Source organism: Xiphophorus couchianus, chromosome 17 (assembly GCF_001444195.1).
Source record: "Xiphophorus couchianus chromosome 17, X_couchianus-1.0, whole genome shotgun sequence".
Taxonomy (NCBI): domain Eukaryota; kingdom Metazoa; phylum Chordata; class Actinopteri; order Cyprinodontiformes; family Poeciliidae; genus Xiphophorus; species Xiphophorus couchianus.
In genome coordinates this window covers 7857906-7885143 of record NC_040244.1, presented here as the reverse complement: position 1 = coordinate 7885143, position 27238 = coordinate 7857906, and the positions used below count along the sequence as shown (strand labels likewise).

The window sequence follows — 27238 nt, the reverse complement described above, 5'->3', positions numbered from 1 at the left end:
GACATTAATCAAATCCTGACACCTTACATTCATAACAGAGACATGTATCCTTTATTCCCCAACCAAACCCAGCCATTGTCCTGATGTAGCTCATTGTCTGTGTGTTGAAGCTTCTTATCAAACTGCAACATTAGCCATTTCACTGCAGGTATTTTTATTTTTTTTTTTACAAATGCATTAATGAAGTGCTTTTATAAGTTTTCCTTTCTCACAAGAAAGAAAGTTACATTTTACTGTATTGCTCCGTCAGAAATAATCGTGTTGCAGAAATGCAACAGGATGTGCGGCGAGAAAGCTTATTGTGACTTTAACTCTTGTTCTAGACTCCCCACTCTCCACTCATTCATTCTGTTTAGAAATTTACTGAGTAGCATTGATGTGTGGAATCGAAACCCTCATAGGGGTGAGAGCTGTCATAAATTTTAACATCTTGGACATAGTGTGGCTGACTGCAACTCTCTGTGGGTATCCGTATCAAAACATTGATCTAACACGAGCAGCCAGAAAGACTTGTCGGCACCAAGAACAGAGTCTGTCACTGATGTAAATGTATTGTAATTCAGTGAAAGAAGGGGCCTTCATTTACGGGGTTGTCATGAACACTTTGAAGTGTGTGAATTTTTCATATGGTTGAGTATCTGGACACATCGAAAGACAGATGTGACTCTGGTCTAATTCCAGTCATTTTCTCTTGACTTCTCTTGACTTTTTGCTGTTATTTGAACCCTTTTTTTATTTGTTTGGCAATCACTGCAAGAACATAATTGAAACAGGAAAGAGTTAGAGGACAGGAAGTGAAAGGGTAAAGAGCAACAATCTATTCTTTACTGAAGGGCATCAGTTTAGCAAGACAATAAGTAAGTTAAAGCAGGAAATGCAGGGTTAATACAAAAAATGTAATTTAAATTGACATTTTTAAATGATGTAATAAAAAAGTTGTTTTATTGAAGGAGCATGATTAAGTTAGGTTTGCCTTAAAACTTTGAGAAAACAGAGTGAACTAAATAAACAAGTATGTCAAAGTGTGAAAAGGAAATGTCTAGGACAGCAGGATGACAAATCAAGACAAAAGTAACAATAATGTCACCAATTCTAATGTAAGTTCAGAAAAATAAAGATTTAAATGATTATCTGTTCTTTGATAATCATTCAAAACTCTTTCTGTGGTGAACTAATCTACCTGTAATTCACCACAGTGGTGAAAGACAGCTTTTGACAGTAATAACAAAAATGTCCACATTCAAGTACATGTCATATCGTTGGTATTTTTCAATTTTGGGTCATTCTGCTTTCTTTCATTGTCTTGTTGCAAAAGTGTTTCAATTAGAGACACTGTTAAAGTAATAGTGCTCAGTCTATTTTTTTTCTGTGCTTCCATTAAGCTGCTACACATCCATTCCATATATTTCCATTAGATTTTTTTTTTGTCAGGAAAACAATCTGTTTTATGTTTACAACAGCCGGTTTCATTCTGTGGTTCCAGATGGCATGCCATCATTTATATATAGTAATGTCTTTCCATTATAGTGACTCTAATGGCTAGTTTTGTGTCACCAAAGTGGTATTTTGAAATCATGTACCTATAGTTGTGATTTATGTAATTCTTTCAGAGATTAAGTTTTCTTCCTATAAAATATGCTTTCCCAATTGACAATGACTCTATAACTAGAATATCAGGCATACAAGTGCTCTGGAAGAAAAAAGGAAGATGGAAGAATGTAAAACTTCTTATTCACGAAAACAAACTTTGAAGAAAAACTGTCTTTTCAACTGAGGTTTGACCCATTTTAAAAAGCAAATTTAAATCTTTACCACCAACAGTAAAAATTATAGGCTTTGTCGGCAGCAGTGCAATTACAGCTGGAGTGGCACGCACTCTGATATCGAGTTCTTGTAGAGCAGAAAATTGCATTTTTACACTTTACTCGCATACCAACTCCCTGCAACATGTATGCAAATAATGCCGTTTGGGAAGCAACTCATTTCAAATTTGTAAATAGGTTGCTTCTACCATTGGCTGGTAGTAAATGAGTGTTGGTTGTTTTTATATATGTATAGTATACATAATAATGTATGTACACTGAAATGTAACGTGTGCCTCTTCCTGAGAATATCTATTTGACTGATAATAGCCCCCATGAATGGTAATGATCTGAGACAGCAACCTTATTTTCTTTCTACTGCTAATGCTCAGATGACTAGTCACACATTATGTGATTCTTAACCCTCCTGCAGGCAAATGGTGTATGAGCATAATACCTTTTGTCATTATACTACAAGAATGCAGTGCAGATTGATGGGCTGCTAATGTCCTCTCCTGGTTGATGCTCATGGAGCATTTCTCACAGGAGTGGCTCTGGACATTGTAGGAAATTTGATGTCTGGTAAATTTATTTTACAGATATAAACAGGGCCAAAAGAAAAGGACATTTGTTACATCACACCAGCTGAAATTTGATCAACAATATTACCTTTTCTATTGAGGTATAAGTCTCCTTTTTAAGGTTCTGCCATATTGTTAATCTGATGAGTGTGGACTCCAGTTGGGCCATTGCAATAGTGAATCCTTTCTTTTTTAGCCACTCTGTGTTAGGTTTGGTGGTATGCTCAGGATTGTCCTGCTGCATGATCCAGCTTGCTTTAGCTGTCAAACAGATGGCTTCAAATTTGATTCTGGAATACAAAGGATGTCACGCTCGGGGATCTCAGTAACTTCAAGGTGCCCTTCATGGTGCCTAGATGCAGAGTTTGTTTTTTCCCCAAACATGGCACTGTGCATTATGGCCAAACATCTCTATTGTAATCCCTCCTGTCCAAAAGGTATTGTTCCCTAAGTCTCCTGATTCAGATTCAGCCTTTCAAAGGTAATCTGTGCAGCAATTTTATTTTAAGGAAAATAGGCTTTTCCTGGCAACCATTTAAAACAAGCCATACTTGTGCAGTCTGTGTCATTGTTCTGTCTGAATGCTTATTTCCAGCTGTCTTTGGGCAACAGGCGGGGTACATCCTGGACAGATCATCAGTCACACATGACAAACACAAGCAAAAGTGCTCACACACTCACGTCAAAGAGTAATTAGGTGAACAGGAAGACAAAATAACCTGGTAGTAAAGATTTTTTGTGCTGTGGGAGGAAGCCAGAGTTTCTGAACATAACATGAAAACTCTATGACGAAAGTACCCAGGACAATAGATCAGTTCCTCTTTAAATCTTATTTTGCACTTGGGTGTAAGCCATGGGGATCCAGCTGCAGTCCTCAAGGGCGAATATCCTGCCAGTAGGTCCAACTACCTCCTGAGCATACCAAAGTTCTATAGAGTCTAATAATGCTATTGAATTCAGGTGTGTTGGACCAGGGAAAGAACTAAAACATGCAGAATATCGGCCTTTGAGGACCAGTTTTGGTCACCACCTGTATAAGTCGGATTCCACTTTGGAAACTTGAAAAAGGACAAACTGTCTTCAAAATTGTGGTGGCAGCAACTTCCAGTTATGATTTTTTTTCCCTCTTTCCTCATCCCCCCCAATCAATTTAAGAGTAGAGCTGAAGAGAATATATTAGCAACAAGACATGATGAAAAAGTGTATGTCGTCATTGCCCTTGCACCACAGTTGTCTAAAATAGAACTGCTCAAAAATTACATATGAACATTCCATATGAAGCTACACTGGAGCTTCATATGTAAGCTCCAGTGTAGCTACACTGGAGTTTTAAAGCAACTCAAAGCAATCATACTGGGTTTATTAATTGTGTAATTAAGATAATGTACTGTTCACTAGTAGACTTGAATGTTTTTCCAATTGAGAACCATCATTGTGTTCTTCTTCTTGTGTTACCATCTTGTATAGTGATGCTTTTAGCATTTTTCTAACAAAAAGGGCAATATTATATGACACGAATAATTCACATTGCTTTTGTAACCTATTCATTAGACTTGTTGCAACACAATTCACACAGATCTGGGAAAATACAAAATGCATCGGTCTGGATAAAGCAGGATTAGGCAACACATTTCCAGCTGAAAGCACAATGAATACAGCCTGATGACAATTCAAACTTGATTAATCACATCACAGTAGTTTCATGCTACTATTATATCAGGATTTCTGCAATGGAAACTCACATGGCCATGATTACCAGGTGATATAGTCCTAACTGCTGGTTGCCACGACAAGCCTTTGCCACTTCTGTTGCAATGCGCTCAGGCAGTGATAAAGGTCAGGAAGTGAGGATCGCCTCAGGTAGCTATTCTTGGCCTTAGCTTTGGGCCATCCACATTCTCTAATTGTCCGAGTCAACATGTGACAAAGGCTTAGAAACAGCAGTCCTTCACCCATGCTGCATATGGCGGAAGAGAAGCGTTCATATGTTGACATTTACAACCTAATTAAAAGCAAGAAAGGAAATGACCTATAAGGGGTCAGATTCTCGCTAGACACAGGTTGTTAAACTCAACTAAAATAATGCAACAGCATCACCAGAGTTGAAAATCTGCTAATTTTCATGTCTACTTGAATTTGGAGATGTCAGAGCTCTCCCAAAAATACATGATCATAGCTGGATTTGAACCAGAACATACAGACAGTATAGTACATGTATATTTGCACATCAGGGTGTTATTTGTTCAGCAGCCCAGATTGTGGTACCCAGGGCTGAACAAGCTGCTGTCACATTGAACTCATCAAACACAGATGTGCCTTTTAGCAAAGTATTTCACTTTTGCTGGCAAACAGTGGACATGAGCGGTGCTGTTTCAGAGTAAAGGACTTTTTAGAGGATGAGCTGTTTTGCACATCTCATTTGTCATTTTCTTTCACAGACAGTGTGCTGACTAATTTCGCAAAAAAACATGCAAATGATAGATTACAGATACAGTGAAGCTGCAGAGGATTTTAGCATGATTTATTAATTGTTTGCTCTATAGATAATCACTATTGTATAATAACAGATCTGCCTTAGAGAGCAAGAAAGCATTCTGTAAGCGTAAATGTTATTTGTGATTGTATTTCAGTAAAGATTACAAAAGTTGTCCTACTTACAAAATTTGTTTGTTGATTCTCGACCGCTGCAAATGAATAAATACAATGAAATTATTAACCAACAAAACAACATATGAGCTTATCAAAGCTAGCAAGACATTGCTATTCACCTAAATTGGCAGACTGGGCAAGAAAACAATAATCAGTGAAGCATACAAGAGGTCCATGGTAGCTGTTTGATGCACACAATATGTTCTCCACTTTGCTGAGGCAGCCACTCCATTTTGTAATCTTTATTTATTCAAATGTCCTTTTGTGTCCTTCCTTGCAAAGCCCAAGATCTCACAATACAATCAACGCGTCTGTAACTGCATGTGCAAATATTGTACTTGTTGAGATAAGCTACACAGGTCCTTCTTTTGTGGCAATCTGAACGTTCGGTGGAGAAAAGTAATTTCCAATAAAGCCGTTACCTGGTTTATTGTTGCTCTCATATTCTTTCCATTTACCATTATGAAAATTCATTTACTACCCGTCTTTTCAAGTGCTGCCCCATTTCTGTGACCAGTGTACTTGTTTTTTTGTGTGTATTAATAATTTGCAGCCGAGTTTTCCCATCTTATTTTCATGGGTAATTGGTTATGCAGCCCATGGAATCAGGGACCTGCAGGCAACACGGGGATGGAAGAAACTGCAATCACTGAAGCATGTCAGACCTTTTTTCCCCTCTCTCCTTCATTCAGTGACTGCATCTGATTTATTTATTAATTTTTGTGCTTTCTTTCCATTCAAAAATGCATCATGATCTCCCGAACCATCTCTCTCTCTCTTTTTTGTGTGGCGGTATAGTCGCTTTCCTCCCTTCAGTCTTGCCATTCTTTAATTTCCCTCCTCGTTCTAACTTCTAACTCGGCGGGACCCATATCTCGATTACACCAAGAAAAAGCCGGTGCAATTTCCTGCAAGATTATAGTGATGGATTTAAACAATATCAATCAGAGCAAATGTGGGTCTCGAAATGCTCCTCTGATACCGGGATGTTGCGGGGGAAAGGATGGTTTGGACTAGTGGTCAAAAAGTTTAAATGACAGCCTTGGATAATTTCCTAAAAATCACTATTTTTAGTTAAATGAAACATGGAAAAACTGATTTTGCAGCCTGACTGACAGCCAGCTGGATAAAGACGATGGAGAAATCCATCGTCTTATTCAGAGAATATTTTCACTTGCTGCTGAGAAGCAGGTCACATCCCTCTGACCTCAGGACATTATTACCCTGTAATCATGTGTTGCTCTGCAAGGCTACATTTGTTATTTCCCTTTGACAGCCTAATGTAAGAAGAAAGCAATTTTACCTGATGGATGATCATAAGACCAGGGGAGGCTATATCAGCTTCATGCCTCACCGCTGAGTTATGCACAACAAAATCCCAGAGACGCCTGAATCGACTTGCCCTGCAATACCTGCCGTCTCAAATAAACTACCACTTTGTGTGCTTCACACGCTGGGTATAATTGCCAGAGCTGCGAGGACTCCTCTGCTTGTCAGATGGTACACGAGGCCGATTCATTACCGTAGCATTTACTTGTCATCTTAAATCAAATAGGCTGTCAGTCCTTATCACAGCGCTATGAAAAATTGGTGACTTATTTTTCGAGCTGCATTGGCTTGAATGACTGATTCACGGGTTTCGGGCCATTCATGATCACAGAAATCAATCGGTCCGGCTCCTCGGGCCCACGCTTTGTCTGTTGGCGGCAGCAGGGATAACGTGTCAAAGTGGGCCTCCTCGATCTTGTCACTTTAAGTGCGATCAATACCGCTTCCCCACCAACCGAATGCCTCTGAATATCAGCCCCTCGCCCTCACTGCATCTCTCTCCTCACACCGGGGCTGAACGTTTTGATCAATATTTGACTGTAGGCTCAAACACATCAGCAGAGGCAACAACAACAAAAAAAGTGAGGAAGAATTAAATGCTTTTCAATTTACTGAAGACAACAACAAACTCTGCGGGAGCAGCAAAGCAAGAAAACAGAAATGAATTGTATGCCTTTCAGAAGTAATTAGACAGTATAAACGTTTTCCACACTCCAGCTACAGACATCATGGTATTTTACTAATATTTAATGCAGCAGACTAAGAGAGAAGGGTGGATAATGGTGAAGTAGAAGGAAAATAATATTTTTTTAAGTTTTTGAAGGCTCAAACAAAAACTTTATGCAAAACTGTTATGAGAATAGTCAGTCTTCAAAATCACTAGTCGGGAAAGAACACAGCAAACTTGTGGAGGACGATGCTCTGGGCACAACAAAACTTGCACTTTCCTCTGAAGACACCATAATGACGGTTAAACATAGAGGTGGTAGTATCTTATTGTAAGAATACCTTTTTTTAAATGGAGATAATAAGGCTGCTTGGAGCTAACGGGACGATTGCCTGACCTAAATCAGGGCAATATAGGAAGAAAACCTGTTTGCGGATACACACTAAAAATACACCAAAAGCTACAATGGAATTATTTAGATCAAAGAATATTTATATGCTTAAGTGACTTTGTCTTAATCTGAACCTAAATGAACTGGGGAAACTGTGACAAGATTGACAAATAAATGACTACAGACATTCTCCATCTAATCAGTGTTAGTGACTGCTATGAAAGGTGGACTGGAATATTTCTGAAGAGGTACAAAGAGAATTCTAAGCAAATTTTTTTCAATTTGCCCAATATTGTTTTATGTTTTTGAGCATGTTTCTCCTGCAACAAATATAACTCCCAGAAGCTTTGTACATCAGTGAGGAGAAATCCCAAAGACCCATCGTTGACTTCAAGAGAGCCAATCCATAAAAGCAAGCCTCTGACTAACGTGCCTGAAAATTAATGCACCTTAACATCCAAGAAGCCTGTAGAGAGCGTCGACCGAGTTGAATTCAGGAGCTTGGCTCAGAAAACGATTGTATTAATTGCCCTGGAGATTTAGGACATGTATATTTATTAATTCTAGGAGTGTACTTAGCTCCCTCATGCTGCAATAGGCCCATGTTTGGTGAAATGGAGCATATGCATTGGCTACCAGATAAAGAGTGAGTGTGCAGTGAACCTATTCTGAGACATTTCTGTGTCTCTTCTCTTGAGTACTTAGCCCCATCATCATAGTTTCTGACTGTTTTCTCTCCACTCTTGCCTTCATTTGCAGTCACTGCTCTCTTGTGTTAGTCCTTGCCTGGAGTTTCTATTTGCTAGATGCTGAACTGGCCAGACAGTTCATTGGGGTATCACTGAAAAGAAAAAATCTATATATAAATATGGTAAAAAATTAGATTAATCTTTTCACTCAGATTCAACAGCACATACACAAGTGACATTATCCCTACTGCAAATGAGACACAGATATGCAGTGAGAAAAAAACACTGACACACACACATCTACATAAAATCTCAGTTCAAAGAGCAGCAGCTCCATTTGAGATATGACTCTGGACAGCATTAGTATGATGAAGAGGGAGCGCTCTTGACAGTGTTGTTGGTGGAACAGCTTCAAACGGTGGTGTGAGAGTGTGTGTGTGTGCGTGTACGTGCAGATGCCACATGTGCTGATAAAGTCCACACACGACACGATCCTCCAGTGAGAAGTGAGGTTGTTCATATCAAGTGTTTGCTCATAGCTATACATGGTGTTCCTTTTTGTCTGCAGAGATTGTCTGGTGTAGCAGAGTGACATCTGATCTGATGGCTTTTGAAACATCTGAACCTGATGCACAGTGTCAGGAACATATTTATGTCATGTCAGATATGCAAAAATGCTAAATGATCCAGGCTGGCAGAAATATAGTCTTTGAGGTTTTTGCGAATTAATATCGACATCAATGGGAACCTGTCGATTTTGAATAAAAATATGTAACTGAAAGCAGTCAAAAGAATATACATCACTAGAAATGCTCTTGGCATATTCTATTCTTGCTTTTAAAGGGACTATTTTTCTTTCAGGTGTTTTTTTAAAATGCAAGTTGTTCTGCAGAAACCGTGAATGTAACAAAACCCAAATCGAGAAGGGAGTCTTATCCCCCATACACCAGTGAAACCACACCCGGTGAGTCTAAAATAGCTTGTTTGTTTGCTGGACTTTTCCACTCTCACTTGCTAACATCAGCAAGTAACAGTTTTGAAACGTTTTCCCACTGGAAATGTTTGGCTCTTCTTAAAATAAGTACAAGTAGATCTCTGAACCATCAACTGACTAATTAAAGCAGAACTTTGGGAGAGGCCCCAGCTGACCTCCAGAGAGAAGGTAACAAAATGTTCGGGAGCTGCTTACTTTATTAGTATATGTTATATTGGGAATATTACACTCATTTTAACAGCACTCAGGATGAAAATCTGTACCTGAGTGGTAATCTGTACCTGAGTGGTAAGCAGCAATTTGTCATGTTTTGTGGAAGAAAGTTAACAGTAAAAAGGAAAATATCTGATGTGAGTTGCATTCTCACATCAAGCTTTGGCTCAGTTTAGCACATAATAAACCTTTAGGATTTCCACCTCACTTTTACACCTAATGATAAAGAGCTCATTTGCATCTACTGATCGGGATGAGCTCTTGTAACAGCTTTTAAGTGCCAGGTTGATGTGACACACACATGACTTAATAGTGATTCCAGGAAACCATTTACAGGCTAAGTGCATAAAAGAGCAGAATTGGAAGGAAAGAAGCTGAAGTACAAAACTACATCTATGATTCTTGAAATTAACTGTGCATCTTCACCCACTGTAGCAAAGATTATTCATCATCAAAAACATGTTGCTATTTTAGAACTAAAATCTTGCATGATTGTGTATGTAGAGATGTTGTGGATGCCTTAAATATTTTGAGAAATAAGAGCCTAATGGGGAAAAGATTCATTTAAAAATTAAAAATGAGGTTGAGTTGATCTCTAGTGGGACTTGACTTGGTCTGAGTGTCATGAGTAAACAGACTGTTGGTGTGAAGTGTTTGTACTTACAGAGAGCATTAAGCAGTCCGCAGGATTTTCGTGTGCTTCGCTGGCACATTCAGAGGGCCTGCGCTGCGAGTAGCACCAAAGAGACTTTTCTCTGACAGACGGAAACGATGGGCGTATCTGGCTCCAGCCGCATGGTTAATAGCCATGGCCACTGTGAGAAAAGGAGATAAAGCAGCATGAGCAATGGACACATGGACATTAGTGCTACCTTATCAGCTCTTACTAAAATGTAGATGAAAAGGTTGATACCGCTCTTTTATCTAGCCTCTGAATAATAAACAGCCAGCAGATGGTTAGTTCAGCCTACTATAAACACTAGAAATGAGGACATGGTGAAGTAAGACAATTCTGAGAGGGCAAAAAGTAGGAATTGTATCATCTGTCTCACAGATGATTACAAAAAGCGCTTTCATTTAGGGACCCGTGGAACACAGCTGTGCAAACTCTAGAAATGCAGTTATTGTTAATTACATTTTCTGAAATGATTCAGCATGAGTTAGTCTATGTAAATAAGCAGATAGACGTAGATAATAAAAAAAAATGAACAGGGCTGCACAGCCAAAATGTAAACTGAAATTGGTTTTCACTTTTTAATAACTTTAGTAATTTATTGTTTTATTATTGAAAAAAAAAGAGAGTGTATATAGATGAAATAGTTTATTTCATTAGATGTAGAAAATTATTTCTAGCATATCTAGCAAAGACACACAAGTGGTGATAATTAAGAGAAAGTGACGGCAAATAAATATTGACAGTAAAAAGTCCAAAGTGTTTGTAAAACAAGTAATCTTCTTGACCCAAACAAAGTATTATGCTGCAGGATTGGACTGTCTGATACCGCTCTAGATGGTTAAGATTGTAGTTGCCAATTTTTAAATTTTTTTTGCTTTCGGGCAATTATACATTTGAGAAAATAAAACTAATGTGGGATTCCTCAAGGCTCTATTCTTTCACCACTTTTTTTCAATGTCATTTTATTCCTCCTACTTGAAATTATGAAGTACTAAAGTATCCCTTTAATACATACACTGGTGACACAACTTTAGTGTATATTTCTATGGACACAATATGCTACAGTGACTGAGTCAATGTCTCCTAAATATAATCGTGCTCTCAATATACTGCAAGTTTCATGTGAAAGCTTCCACTTGTGGGCCAGGTTCACTGTAAGCACACACCATGCATGATGGGAAACAGCCATCTAACTGTAATGCCGGAGAGCTGCAGCCCTCCATCTTCACAGAGGAAGCACCAACAGGCGATGTTGATGTATTAGAGCTATTTTAAGTCATTTGCAAGAGCTTAATAAATCTTTGACACGTTTTTTTCCCCCCCGTTATTAAAAAACACTACTAGCAAACAGACGCAACAAACAAGTAATAATAAATTGATGTTGCAGCTGCTTTTGAGCACAAACTGAGAAATAAGCTGAGGAGGGAGAGACAGGAGTAGGTGATAATGGGATAAATCCCTAACCCTAAGGCCACACAGCGTTGCACTGCATTAAGCTGGCCTGTGCTGGCGAACAGATCTACTGCCATGATAACAACTTCTCATGACATGTTGCTCTGTGTAGGCACAGGAGCTGTTGGCTCTTTACACAATGTAACTCACTACTGGGTGGTCGAAAAAGTAAAAAAGTTACAGAACACCAACAAAAACATGCGTCAATAGTATTAAAGGTTTTGTAGAAACCTGGAATTGTACTAAACACTAGTACAATTGTACTAAACAGTAGTACAATTCCAGGTTAAACACATTCAGACTTTGAAGAACTTAACTTTAGTCTCACATAGCTAGACTGCACATTGTCCATATGATTTCCTCTTGGACAAAATTTGACTAATGATCTTTGTCTCTGGCGGGCTAAATCATTTATTATCCCAAAGCTGCCAGTCTAATCAGACACTGCATAAACTTAAGTGTACTTCAGAGTTTTAATCATGTAGGAGGATGATGTAGAAGCTCCCAGCAATTCTGTTGCAAGATGATGAAAATTATTCATCAAGTTTTCTAAAGATAAGCACTTAAAATATCTAATAGGTAGCTTCGGATGTAAATCTCCTTTTCCAACCGACTGTTAATTCCCTCACGACCGAATGTGCTGCATTTACTCCTAATTCTCATAGATATCCTTCAGACCGATTGGCTGTTGGGCAGCACGGCCTGAGATGAGTATCTTCTGTGCTGCAAGCAGTGGATTTACTCTGGATTTAGTGTGTGTGTGATGGTAAGGGAAAACATAAGATCAAGTTTAGAAAAAAAAAAAAGCTGCTCTCAGATGGCACAGCCAGGCCCAAGAGTCTGTCTTTATCTGCACTCTATCACCTTAATCTCCTACGAGGAGGGCCTCTGGGGAGAGGAAGTCTTATTTAATAAAGTGTCCAGTCTGCACTGTGGACTGTCATCACTAAAGAGCACTAAATGTTTGGCGAGAAGCATGCTAACAAACTTGCTGAAGATGTTTTATACTTTCAATGTTTCTCGGAGGAAAAAATGAGAAAGAAATGCTTTATTAGCTTTCGTTGGACTAAAGAAAAAAAGACTATGGCTTTAGATTAATTTTGCTTTAGAATCTTAATCAAATTTTACATGGATATTACAAAAATATTGTTTTTTATTTGTATTCAAATGTTCTTTTATATTTTCGTTTTTTAAATGATAGTACCTTTTAAATATTTTAATATTTAACTGAATACTGAGTTTGTACTCAGAGAGGAAGAAGCTATTCATCCAAAAATAATATAAAGGCCAGACTGTAGATTGGGCAAAGATCTTAATATCTGGAGGAATGTCTCCCAGTGTAGTTTGGACAAAGACCTTAGTATTTGTAGACATATTTCTGGTTTGATGAAAATAAAATTTAAGTTTCTTTTTACCGCAATGACAACTTCTACATTTAGGAGAAATGGGAGAAGTTTGGAAGCTTAAGAACACAATCGCACACAGGTGTGATCATGTTGTGGATGTGTTTTCCTGCAGGAGGGACGGGTGCGCTTCATAAAATAATTGAAATGAGGAAAGCACTTATTTAAATATTGAAGTTTGGCTAGTGTTTGATGCTGGTGTTAATAGATTATATTACTGGATCATTAATTTCAGCCATTTATTAGAAGTAGTCAGATTTTTAGTTGGATGTCAGCAAAACTAAAATTCAGCTATATTTCTGGATTTTTTTTAATGAATATGTCACACTTTTGTGCACAGAAATCTAATATAACTCCATTAAGCAGAGAGCTGAGCAGAAGGACGTGGCATGCAGGTAATGGAAAATGAGGAAAGGTGTTTGCTAGCTCTATGTGATATCCACAGAGATGAAACCAGTCCTACCATTTTTTTCTTTCACGTATCACAACTTCCCCTCAGAATACTCCTCTGTGAAATGGCTGTTTTATGTATGATGACTTCTGCATCTCCTAAGGATCTCCCAAGGAGCGCTGTTTTAACCGTCTAATAACAAATACATGTTCACACTGCTGCGAACTGTCGAAAGCGTTTGGAGAGAGCTCATCGAGAGCATAGGCAATAACGGGCCTTCCACTGTTTCCATTTTTAAAACTCCGAAGGGAGCGTCTGTAATGCAGTTTCCTCGTAGTCTTTGTCTCTTGACTGCAACTGCTTTGCCCCCCTCCGCCGTTCAAGAGTGGGCCGCTGCTTTATTGCAACATCAGCATCATGACAGGAGGCGGGAGGGATTGCTGATACAAGCCTGAACCTGGTCATAGATCTCAGTGGACATCGGTTCTGGCTTTTCATTATCCGCTCCCAGCTAACATCCCAGCAGGGGGACGTGTGTCTGGATAAAAAATCTGGATTATGTAACCGTCTGAGTGGCTGCCCATGTAAGAGTCTGCAGCTCTGCTGCTTCTGCGTCTCTTTGGAGTGTGAGAATTATGGTTCCAATATTGCGGATTGATCTATCGACAGGATCTTCTTCTATGTTTCTTCTTGTGACAAGAAATCTAAACACCGACACATGCATGGACAAGTGCCAGCATGCATTAAATCAATATCTTGACTATTGTGGTTATCACTCGTGTTTTTAGTGGGTTGACATTTGAAGACGTTTTGCTTGAACGCTCTAAGTAATCCTCATATGGATTCACAGCCTCAAATGAACACGCGAGAGATTAGTGGATCTGTTTAACCTCAGATCAGAGCGACCAGGAATTAAATCAGAATTTGTTTAGCGATATCTTCCTCTTGTCCTTTCCCCCCAGCAGTTCTGAACATTGTGTCCCAACAGAGCGACTCTGAGCTTACAAGCCTCATTATTCGGCTCTGAATGAAAGCGAATTTTGATGAATTGCTTGAAGGGTTTTGTCCTCGCAACTCAAACTTAAGGAAGCTTCATAAGTCATTCTTTTAAATCTGGAATTTGTTCTTACTCCACACCAATTTTCCTATTTTTATATCTATTAAAATATGCTTTCATCTTACATCTACAAACATTCCTGTATTTGCTGAGATACCATGAGACCAATAGAAAGTTGAAACTGATTCTCAGTTGGATTCAGAGTCAAACTTTGACTAGGCCATTCAAACACAAGGATAGGCTTTGTTGTAAATCCTTATATTGTTGCTGTGGGTTCATGGTAAACCTTCACCTAAGTCTTCTGCAGCCTCTCCTCCAGGATTTTCTTGAAATAATGCATGCATAAATTTCCAGTATAATACACTGAGGCTTGTGTTTGTAATCTAAAAATTTTAATTTGAGGTTGACAACTTTTGCAGGTCAGTTTAAAAGTAGAAGTTTCATTTTTGTTCGGAGTTGTGAATGTTATTACATCCTTTGTGAAAGTGTCGCTGCTCACACTTTCCTTTTCTCTTGAGAACAGAAGACTGTCCTCGTGCCATAAAACAGACTTGCAGTATCTGCTGTGATAAATTACTTCTGGAACCTCAGAGGCAAAACGAAAAAGGGAGTTTGAACCGAGTCTCCAAGACAAGTGGATCCTACACTAAATTAAGAAGCAAATTTTACTGCTCATTGTAGCCAAATTAAGTTTTTAACATTTACACAAAAAGAGGGTAAGGTGAAATTCAAATGACTTGTAGTCCAATTGTATGTAAGAAAATTAGTTTTGGTCCAAAATCTTAGTAAAAATGAAATAAATGTTATCTGATGTTTGCAAGGGGGGGAGAATATTTTAGAAGATGTTAAAATCTTCCCAAGGTGTTTGTGTGTACTTTCACAAACACCCTGGGTATGTTTGCAGTTATTTATAATACAAACTTGTCCAAATTCTGCTCAGATCTCCTGATCAAATTAAACTGTAAGGACGACATAACTGGATACTAAATTATTTGGACTGACTGGAGCTGAATTTGAACCAAACAGCTCTTTAAAGGTCTTTCAGCAACTACTGTTATTCCTGCATGAACTATAGGGTCAGTAGTCTAATTGTCAATGTTTATGAGTGTATTGTCTGTGTAAACAGTTTTTATGAGCTTGCATAGGGTTTCCCAGTGGAACCATCATCCTCAGTTCTTCCTCCACCTGCATCTCTTGCCAACTGGATTTATTTTTAATTCTGCCAGCTCATTTTAACTTCACCTCTAGATATACCAACTTTGTTCAACAATCCCATTGTTTCATCTCCTCTTTCATTTATTTAAAAATAAAAGGCAAGCAAATGGGCACCATCACATCTTGGGACATGAGAACATTATCTTTCTACATCTCTAGACAAAAATGTCGCTTTTACTCGACTCAAAAAGTCCATGTACACGTTTCACTGTATTTTTATCACAGCAGTTTTCCTTAGGAGATTAAATGTTAAGTTGGCAATGCCCTGTTGCTAATTTCTTCCAATGACCTAGCTTGACCTGTGTACAGAGATTTAAATTAAAGGTCAAATTGCAGGAAAAACACCAATATAATATGTAAAGATGTTTAATTTTGTCAAAAGGCTAAGTGAAAAGAGTAAAAATATCATTTATTCTTATATAGGAATCCACAGAGTCAATTCCTTAAATCTATAGTTCATCTTCCTTCTGGTCAAGGACAAAATTCTATCAAAGGAGGAGAATTATTTCTGTGGAAAAAAGTGCAGGGCAATGTTTCAAAGTAAACAGAGCAAGACTTCTGAGAACAGGCAGGCTCATATTAGACGGAGGCAGGGATCAAAGCAAGGCTTGCTTAGATAAAAGGTTCACAGTAAAATGCCCCTAAGAAACAGGGATCAGATGAAACTCAACAGTTCTTTGATTTAACAATAATCCTGCAGACGACTGACTGGACCTTTTCATATGGGGCCACTGAACGTTGGAGTCATACATTTCTGGTAATATACTGGAAAACCCAGAGCATCAAAAAGTGGCTTTGCAAGAGACTTTATTGCAAAAAGAAAACAAATCTGAACTTATGGAGAGTATTAAGAAGGAAATAAACAAGACTAGCTGGAATAATAATAATTTCCATTAACTACTCAAAAGAAGGCTGTTTTCTTTGACAATTATGGTTTTTACCATTTTTATATCTGAGCTTCAATATGACACTGTGGCTAAGAGAAACTCTCCAACACATTTTAACTCTCTGAATTCTCTCTGCAAATGTTCTGCTACTTCTTAACAAAGGCTGTTGTGCAAACTAACTACATGCTAAATAAATCATAAATGCCATTTTTAGCTCAGTTGTTTTGTATTAATGTTTTACTTCCTCAGCATTTGCCAAATGGCAGCACTTCAGCACTTATTGCAGTGCAGAGGCTTTTTAGGCATCAAAACAACTGCTGCTAGGTTTTATTGAAAAGGAACAGAGCCATTATCGATAGAAAGGTGTGGTAGTATTTACTTTCACTGGGTTCCTTTCTGTGTTTGTCTTTTGTTAGAGTTGCAGTGTTACATTTTCAGATCTTTTGGTACATTATTAAGGGATTTAAAAAAACTACAGTTAAGCATTGTGTGCTTGTAAAGATGCAATCCTTTCATATCCTTTTAATCCTAAGTTAATACACTGCCTCTATTGAATAGAGTGAGTGTTCTGATATCTTTATGCTGTAATGGCAGCCAGGATTCCTGATTAACCAGTGAATGCATATTCCAGACATCTGTCTGCATACTACAATCACTTGAGACACATTCACTGCACTCAGGTAAAATCCATTCCACTCACTGTGAGAATACTACCATCAATTGGCTGGACCTCTGATGAATTAGGTCAGTCACCATAAAGTGGTTGAATATTTATGCAATCACTTATTTTATGTCACATATTTTTATTTCTGATTATTTTGTAAGAATAAGTTTGTATTTTTCTGTCTCACTTTAAAGTTTTGCCATTTTTTGTGAAAAAAATGTTGCTCATGATTAATTTATAAAATTATCAAAAAGGATAAACTATCTAAGGGGGTGAACATGTTTTATAGGAACAATGCAGTTAAAATGTATATGCACTATGGAAAAAGCTGGTCTTAACTGACATTTTGATCAAATTAATCCCTAATTAAATGAATCCACTGGACAAGCTGATTAAAATGCAGTTTCAGAAACTGAGGCAACATGTATATATTGTAATTGGAAAAGATTAAATAGGACACAAACCTTCATAAGTGAAACATTTTTGCAATAACTTTTTTTATTTGTTTATTTTTGCTATAGTTCTTACACTCTGGGTTAGTGAAAAACAACTTGCATGTAAAATTCTGACTTCAAGAAAGTGTTAATACTTGCTAATAAAAAGTTGAACAATAATTCCATATAAACTTGGATTTGTGAAACCTTACTTTTAAAAACAAAACAGATGTGATATATATATATTCAAAAATAAATATTTTTTTTGCCTTTTTCTTGTGAACCCAATATGACATGTTGGCTTTTCCTTTAAGGTCAGTGTATAATTAACCCCCAAGTCGTTGTCACTATGCTAAAGTAGACTCGCTTCACCATACCATTTTTATGTTGATGCTGAGTAGATTCCACTTAAATGCCACTATAAAATCTATTTTTGCCTTGTTCTAAATGAGAGAACTCATCTAATAATAATGGTGTAACTAAATATGTGCTTGTTAGCACAGCAGAAGAGTTTGTAGCTGAAGTGGAGGCTTCTTTATTTTTACAGTTGTTTCACTTGAAAAGCCTCAGGGCTCATCTGTAATTGCACAAGTTTAACAATGAAGTAAAAAGAAATAATTTTAAAGAACATTGTAGCTTTTTACAGGCCATGAATCATCTCAGAAATCCCGCTGCAAATCATTTTGCAATCCCCTTGGCGGCACCATTCTGTGGTCTGCTCTAGATTAATACCCAGGCGTTTCTTTGGAATTGATTATTTAGCTTTTTTTCTTTTTCCAGCGTTACATTTTATCTCAACCCAGCAGAATAGTTGTCACAGAAGTCTTTTGCCGATGAGCTGAAATCCTTCAGAGCAGGTATGAATAGAGGAAAGTGGTGGAGGGGCTCCTTCACTCCTGCACTCCACTGATAACTTCAGCATTTGACCACGCATTGTGCTCAGGCAGCTGGTTTTATGAAAGCATGCAGCGATGTTTCCGCCCAAACAGATATTTGTTCTAAATTGACTTTGAGTTTCTTTTTTCAAAGGAGTGAAAACTCTTGGAAAGGAAAATAAACGGCATGCGGCTTACAATGACCCTGATTGATGAGCTTTCCTTATCGGCGATCTTATTTTGTTGCTACCTTTAAACAAATTGAAGCGGTCATGCTGAATTGGAGCTGAGTGAATTCTTAACCAGAGCTTACCTCCAATTTGGGACAGATTATTATTCTAGATTGTCAGCAGATTCTAGGTTTTAGAAGAACAGGGAACATTGTGGTGCTCAAATGGCTTTATTATAAATTAGTCATGATTGAAAATAAACATTTCCACTGCCTGTTGGATGGCACACAGACCTGCTGCTACCAGAAGAAAAAAGATGAAGTGCTTGCATGCTGATTTTCTAAGTAGGTTATTGGTCACTTTTCCTGGCTTTCTTGCTCTCCTTTCTTCTATTCCCCAATCTTCCTCTGAGCCATAAGCATGTTAGTATTTGTTGGATGCCATTTTCATTATGTATTTCCATTTCTCTGAGAGACAACCTTTCAAAATAGAAAATAGAAAACTGGTGCTCTATAACCTAACTCAGACCTTGTTTCTGTTATCAGTGGTAACAACTAATGAACCATTTCAATACATCCATCCAAACCCTGTGAACATTTTTTTCCCTTCCATTTTTCTCAGCAAAGCTATTTTGTAGTTAAATTTCATAAAAAAATGCTTCTAATAAATCATCTGCTTTGTAGTGAAAATTATAAAGTTGATGATTCACTTCAGAACGGAATCGGCTTGTTTCATTACCTCCTTGTCTCTATATTTATGTGTAACTAATACACAGTACAACCTGCAGAAACTTAATGAACCTCTGCAAGAAAAAATGCCATTTATATATGCAATGTTTGCAGGCTGGAAAAAAGTGCAAAAGGATGTGAAATTGTCAGAACTGATTGCTTTGGGCTAAATTTGATGGAACAAGAGAAGAGTTCACTCATTGTAACTGATTTTGATATTATCAGTAGCTTTGTTTTCCTTGACCATAGAAGAGCGGAAAATAAATTTTCTTAATGGAAACAGGCCAATTTCACATTTTTACAGAATAGGATTAGGTGTTTTTTTTTTTTTTTTTGGCATTTTCAAATGTGATCAACAACCGGATGTTACTACAGATGGGAAATACGGGAAATACGAAGAAGAAGACAGGAAGTGGTACAAGGATTGGCATGTTTTAATGGCTTGTCATGTAGACAATCTTATTCACTATCTGTTACTACAGATGGGAAATACAAAGAAGAAGACAGGAAGTGGTACAAGGATTGGCATTTTTTAATGGCTTGTCATGTAGACAATCTTATTCACACATCTTATTTTCATTGCATTATTTAAAAGAGACACTGAAATAGTGAAATTGTAATTTTTTGACATTAGGGAATATTGACAAACCTTTGCGCAGCTACTGCTGTTTTTGTTTTTCATATATACATGGTTTGGCTTTTAAATCGCCTAAATATTAGCTCCCAGTAGCTACTGCTACAGTTTATTTGTTTGTTTTCCTGCATTTGTGACCACCTTCCTGTTGAACGCAAAATGTTAATCCCAAAGACATGTTCGTCTGGATGAATAAAGGATTTTCCTGCAATGTGTCTGAGCAGCACTCAGAAATATCCAGTCCTCAAAAGAAGAGAACAAACTTGGAGGCAGCAAAGACAAAAAAAGTGCCTGTAAGACTCCACTGGGAGTCGGTTAGGCTTTGTACGAGAATTGAGTCATAAATTATGAACGTGGGCAAGTGAAGGGACACAATGAGTCTCTGGAGTTTGGTTACAGTAAATGAGTGGAATGGATGTTAGTGAAAGAGTCAGTAATTTTTTACCATGAAGATTACATTATAATACATTAACTCTATACTTTGAAAAGAGAAAATCAGCATTATCCATTTGACATTTTGCCTCTTTTAATTAATTCGTCCTGCACCCGCTGACCTTTTACACTGAGCCACTATGGGTTAAGTACCTCTCCTGTATAAAAAGCCACTTGCTAAAAAGAATTATAGGTGACTGAGTAGCTTGGCATAATTGGAAACTGATTGAATTGGCCATGTTACACCTGGTTTCATAACATTTTACATTCCCCTTGCACAGGGACGTATATACAGTAAGCAGCTCCAGAGGAGCAGAACCTTTTCATGCTTGTGTTTTTTTCTGAGGTAGAAAATGGTGTGGCTGAAGTCGTGTTGCCACAGCAGATCTGAACCGTTACTTCAAAGAGACAGGGTAGAGATGATCTTTGCATGATGGATGCAGCTCTCTTGGCTGTGGATGCCACGCAACGTCAGGCCGCTCCTATCTACGTTTCATGCTTCGCTGCCAAGCAAACTGCTACTCAATACCGACAGCTCTTTTATCCACGATGGATTCCTGGTTCTCCATTATATCTATAAAAAGTGTTGGCAATTGATTTCTAAAATGTTACCCATGTGTCGGCCAGGTTTAGAATAAAGCATTCCCATTGAAGCCAAAGGACTGATAAATTATGCAGAAGCTATGTGTCTCAAACTGGGGTTAGTCTAGTAGTTAGTTGAAAATGTTATCACTTTTCAACTAGAATGTACAGTGTACTGTAATTTCTTTAGATTTTATGTAATAGATTAACACAAAAAAAAGCATAATGGTGGCAGCATTGTGCTGTTTTCTTATGAATAAAAATGAAAAAAAGTGGGGGATATGTTTGTATTTAGACCCCTTTACTTTGAAAGCACCAAATAAAACCAAATTCAATCAAATACACTCCTTTAAAAATAACAAAGTATGAGATATTGTGTCACATCTACCAAACTACAAATGCAGGTAGGCACAACAAGAAGCTCTTAATTAGAAAAGAACCACACTTTTCTAATCTCTTTCTAAAACTAAACCATTTTTATCCACTTCCCATTTGTGCACTGCTTTGTGTTTTTCATTTTTTCAATGCAGGTAATGAAAACAGGACATATTAGAATAAGGCCAATAAAAATATATTGTAATACAGAAATGTTGGCTCAATTGAAAACATGCTAAATACCTGCTTAAAAGTTATTTTCAAAAAGTACTTATAATCTCGCAAACAAGCCTTTGTGGAACACGCATCCTAATTTACTGAATATGTTTATCAATTTAGGTCAGCATAATGTTTTATATATATTTTCCTATAATATAAGTTTCATGTGTCTGGATTGCATTTGATTGGGTTTTCTTACATCCGCTTTCATAATAACTAGGTTGCCAGCTCTTGTGAGAGTGAACCGCTGAGACAGAGACGGCGAAGTCTGCATACAGAATTTAGGACGATACTCTTGGCTGGCATTTCTTTTTCATGTCCCCAAAAATCATTTTCTTTGTCATACAGCGTGCTGCTTTTCTGCATCAGCAAGTTTCATTTCTTTTTTTTTTCCCAGCACAATAAACTACTGGCTTCAGTTTTTTTCAGTTATTCTGTTAATTTGAGTGTTTTAATGTGAATAATTACACAACTGGTGCACAACGCTTTAAATGTTTTTTGTTTTGTTTTTTGGAAATTGTCCAGGACCAAGTAATAGTTGCAGTTCTGGGTAACCTCTTTCAAAGACAAAAGGTGGAGCTTTGACTGCTTATCTGCCACTCATCTCCTTTGTTTTAAACAGTAAAAATATTGCTAATCCTTTTATCTGACATTCCAAAGAAAGACATCTGGAATCTAAGGCAGCAGCTAGAAATAACTCAATATCGTTTTGGGCTCATGACAGCTGGCACCAAACTCGGGTGCAACTTCTGCTTAGGTATTCTTCTCCCTAAAATTTTAAGAATGAACATTAAAAGTTTAGCAATAATTTGTAAATATAAATGTATTGGTTTATTTTAGGAAATTACCAGCAATTCCTTACATGACATTTTTCATAATGTTTTGCCTTAAAATGAAAACAGTTGCTAACCAAACTGTTCGCTTACACTTTTCAAGCCACTGTCGGAATATCAGTTGACACTTTGCTGCGCACTTGCAAATAAAAGGTAAATTCACACCTCCCAGTCTGCTGTAACACAAAGTCTACGTGAAGTACAGTAAATTTTGTCATCTACTCGGATCGCATCTATGTCTCTTAGTGAAAACACACAGAAGGCAACCGCAGTGTGTATCGGCATTTCAGTTTGCCTTTCTTCTTTCCTGAGGCGAAGTATCAGAAGCCAGCACATTATCACCTCCTGGAGTGGAACATGTACATCTCAGAACATTTAGTTTAACTAACCAAAAAATAGAGCAAGGTTCAAATGCAGTACATCTGCAGACTTTGAGACCTTACGAGTGGTTTCAGCAAGTCAATACTGATTTAAATGGTCAACATACGCTGCTTAGGAACCAATCCTGAGAGCTGTTTGGATAAGGCACCATCCAAAACAAACCATGTGCAAACATGAAGGCCAGGCTAAACGTCCTTTGTTCAGGTGATATTACCTTTTGAATCTATCCACATTTTCTTATGGTACAACCACAAACTTTAATTTACTAGATTGATTTTGTTCTATTCTAACTTCAGCATTTTATCCTCACATTTGCTGCGAGTCAACTTGTGACTAAGTTTAAAACAGGACAGTGTATTGCTTTTTTTTTTACAACATAATGTATATTTGTTCTAGCCACACTTCCATTTGGGGAGCGCAGAACTAGTTTGTCTTTTCAATTTAATCTATGTGAGGTGTGTGTCTTTACACCTCCAGAGTTACTGGGACTCTTGCCTACTTTTCTGATGAATGCCATTCTTGTCAGTTTAGGTAGACAATCATGTCTTGGTACTCTTTGTCTTCAGATGATGGATGGGTTGGTACTTAATTAGATGTTCAGAAGTTGGAGTATTACTTTACAACCTAAGTTTATGGTGAATTTCTTCGCAACTTTCTCCCTGATTTGTCTGCTGTGTTCTTTGGTTTTCATGATGCTGTTTGGTCACTAAAGCTTTCAACAAACAGCTGGATTTATACTGAGATTAAATTACTCACAGATAGACTCTATTTGCTAATTAGGTGACTTCTGAAGGCAGTTAGTTGCTCTGGGTGGCATTTAGTTAGAGTGAGAGGAGTGAATAGAAATGCACATCACTCTTTTCAGATTTTCATTCGTAAAAATATTTGAAAATGTGTGTATAATTTTCATTCCACTTCAGAGTTTCCTATTTTATGTTGGTCTTTGACATGAAATCCCAATAAATTTCAATAACATTTGTGGCTGTAATGGAATAAAATGTGAAAACCCCCTAAAAGGACATTGTAGTTTTCCAAACAGCCATTATGGTGGAGCTTTGCATTAGGGTTTGCCTTAGGAGCTGCATTTCCAACAGCCCTAATTCAGTTTCAAAGCACTTACAATTGGTTACACATTTAGTTACAGAGACATGAGTGGGCAAAGAAGATAGCAACTATCTCTGCGATGGGGGTAAGACATGCACGGCTGCTCAGCGGTCTTTGGATAGGCCCAGACTGATAGCAGGAACGTGGGAACAACAGAATCGGGAATCTCCTCTTCTTCTTCTATGTACGTCAACCTGGGTCATTGGCACGCCAATCCGCACTCGGCCGACGGACAGACGCGCACACCTCTTTATGAACAGAGCACATCTCTTCCTGTCAGATCAGACCATGGGGGTCAATGGAGGTCAGAGTGGCAGAGTAGGAGCAGGCAGACAGCTTGTCAGTGCTGCTGACAATCAGATGGATGGACCAATACTTCAGGGATCCAGCATTTTACTTTTATTATTATTAACACGCTGTACTACAGCAGTTGGACATGTCCTAATATGCTCATTCTGGTTGCATATTCACAACAAACATGAAAACAGCTCCGTCAGAAATTCCCTGATGGGTAAATTAGAGGTTTTTTTTGTTTTTGTGACACTAATCGGTCTGCAAACCATTTCAGCTCCCAAGTCTCATTTGGGGTTCTCTCCCTGTTATTTATTTGACTCTATTGGCTCAAGCTGATGCATCCATTTGTCACTTGTCTGTATCTTGCTGCACAATCTGATCCCACAGTCCACATTAACATGGCTTTTCTAGGACAGCAGCTTCATTACCAAGGCCCGGCATGGTGAACCACGCCATTACCACTCCAGAGATAGAGACCAAACATGGTGAGCAGAGAGGAGATGGGGAGATGAGAGGGGCAAGGGTATGGGATAAGTAGAATGATAAAGCAGAGGGAGGGAATATGGAAGAGTGAATGACGGATGCCAGTGTGGGAAGTGAGGGGAAAACGAGGTGACCAGATGAATCACCGGCCGGCAGATAATTGGACGAGCTGCACTCAAGGGAGGATTGCTGCACCATGAAAAGTGACACCATGATTTGCAATTAACTGCAAGATGTGGAATGGGGATTTTGTTCCCTTTGGATTTCTTCCAGGAATTTCATATCTGACAAGATGTTTGCTGTAATGAATCTGTTGGGCTGGAGGAAACATAATTATCGTTTAACTTATGTGACGGTGCTGCTCTGTAAGGACTAAATTTCCCATTTCAAGAGGCTGAAATTAGTGGGCAGCATCAAGAGGGGCAGCACTTCAGCGATCTACCTGGTCATTGCATCATCTTAACATCTGAGAGAGCTGAATACCTAATGACACAGACCAATTAACATTTATGACTGCAACAGGACTGCTCTCACAATTTGGGCAGCTTTGACAACTGTCTGGTGAGCTGTTCTCAAAGTGAACAACATGCAGAAGTGAGTTACGGTGCCTCTCGTGTGTTTTGCTGAACATTCTCTGACTTGTATGTTCATTGGGATTACATGACTTAAATTATGTATTAGATGAGAAGTTTGAGGTAGTCTTTGTTCTGTTTTTGCTCCAGCTTCTTTGGCATGGAAGAATATTTTGAGAACAGAGTGCAAGTTAGATCTGATTTATGTAAAGCTCAACTGTTTTGCAATGCTTAATTAGCAAGTGTTATTCATTTAGAGACGACTAGATTAATTATAGAATTCCATATATTGTCAATTAACTATCCAAACTATCCCTTCAATGCTTTTTTTATTTATTTTTTGTCTGACAGGAATGTACACATTTTAAAGAATGTTGAGCAACAAAGCATGTTCTAATGCCAAACCTTAATTATATATTGTAGTTATTCCTGAAATAATAAAGGCAGCTCCTCTTCCTCTACAGCAGCAGTCGGTGGTGAAAAGCCTTGGCCATGTGTGACACTCATTTTTGCCAGGAAGATAATGTACCCTGAAATTTGATGGAATTCAGAATGGGATCTCGAAGCCATCCAGAACTGTGTGAGACTGATAGCCGCTTGCAGTTTCTCACATACATGCAACCTATTTAGTTCCTCCACTGGCAGCAGCTCTGGCGCTCAGTAGGGCAACTTTCATGAAATGGTAACAGATTCAGCCAGAGACATGCACAAACTATTTAAATTCTACAAAATTTGTGTTTTTATTCACAATATTTAGATTTTATTCAAATGTTGAAACAGACTTGTTTCAAAATCTTTGATCCATAAACTAGAGTGCATGATTTCATGTTATCGTAAGTTTCATATGTTATAGTTTTTTTGTTTTACTTTGATACTTTGTCTTTTATTTTTTATACATGTTGTGACATACTGTAAATTGCCCATTTAGGACACAAATAAAATCTGAATCAGAAGAGACGGTAACTCAACAAGCATTGAATTTTGTTTTGTGTCCTCAATAGGGCTCACATTCTTTTTAATGTCAATGATGCAAGTGAAACTTTAGCAATTACTGTTAACTGTGCTAACTGTGCTAGATGAAGGCAGTGAAGATGCCCCTGCATTTATTTCCAACCTCATTAAGATTTCACATTCTTCATAAAGCCTACGCAAGTGTTTTAAAGCAGGTATTCATCAAGCTTTTTAAATGTTCTCAAATTGTGAGCTCTGAAAGTGCTCAAACCACTTCCCCTTGTAATTAAAAATCATAAAACCATGCATAAACGCTGTTGATATTGTCAGTTTTCATAACAGAGTAATTCCTGTTTGAAGCGTTGCCGGTAAAAGACATTAAAACTGTATTTAGTCAGGACTGTAAGGAGCATCTATAAACATGCCTATCATTTAAGCAGCGTTTATAAAAAGCTTAGTGCTATTCAGGCATCTGTTTGCAGAGGTACTGAGTTAAATAGTGTGATTTGTGCAGTTTAACAGTTTAATTGCACTTAGATGAACATGAGGAAGATCAAATATTTACTAGATGAGATGTTTTAAGAGGGATAATGAAGCAGCTTCAAGCTGTTTTTTGAGAAAAACCAAACTCCACTCTACCATCGTCAAAACTTTTTTGACTCGGCATCTTCTTTGGTGTAGTTGGTTGGATCTGTAGTAAAATAGCATCAGTGTTGGACAATGTCTCCCATCCCGTGCAAGAAACAGTGACAAACTGCTGCATCTTAGATGCCCAAAAAATTGCTACCGCATATCCTTCCTCCTATAACTACCACTCCTCCAAACAAACTTGCGCAGTTTATTTTTTTTATTTCAAATAATACCCCTGTTGTTATGTGCAATTTTTTAAACTTCTTGTAATAGTTTTTTATGCACTAATACACCTTCTACATGTTTAATGATCCTACTCAGTGGCACATTCTAATCAGGATGTTATTTTAAAAAGCTGTACTTTTTTGTCTTGTGTTGCAAATGTGCCCACACTGTACAATCTCTTACTGTTATTTTTGGTTTTTATATTTCTTACCAGTATGAATGTGAATAGAATACCTAATTTTCCCCACTGTGGGAA

The 27238-nt window shown here is 37.8% G+C and overlaps 1 protein-coding gene across 2 annotated transcripts in view; it reads right to left on the bottom strand.

Annotated features, from left to right (window-relative positions):
- chrm2a (cholinergic receptor, muscarinic 2a) overlaps positions 1-27238 on the bottom strand; it is a 78495-nt gene that overhangs the window by 36102 nt on the left and 15155 nt on the right. The window contains exons 2-3 of one of the 2 annotated variants that reach the window (XM_028043523.1): positions 9980-10130; positions 5042-5067 (exon numbers count right to left, since the gene is read on the bottom strand). In XM_028043523.1, coding sequence (XP_027899324.1) covers positions 5042-5067; positions 9980-10028 — 75 coding nt within the window. In that variant the 5' untranslated portion in view covers positions 10029-10130. The remainder of the gene's footprint in view (positions 1-5041; positions 5068-9979; positions 10131-27238) is intronic. The other variant, XM_028043525.1, reaches the window with a different exon arrangement.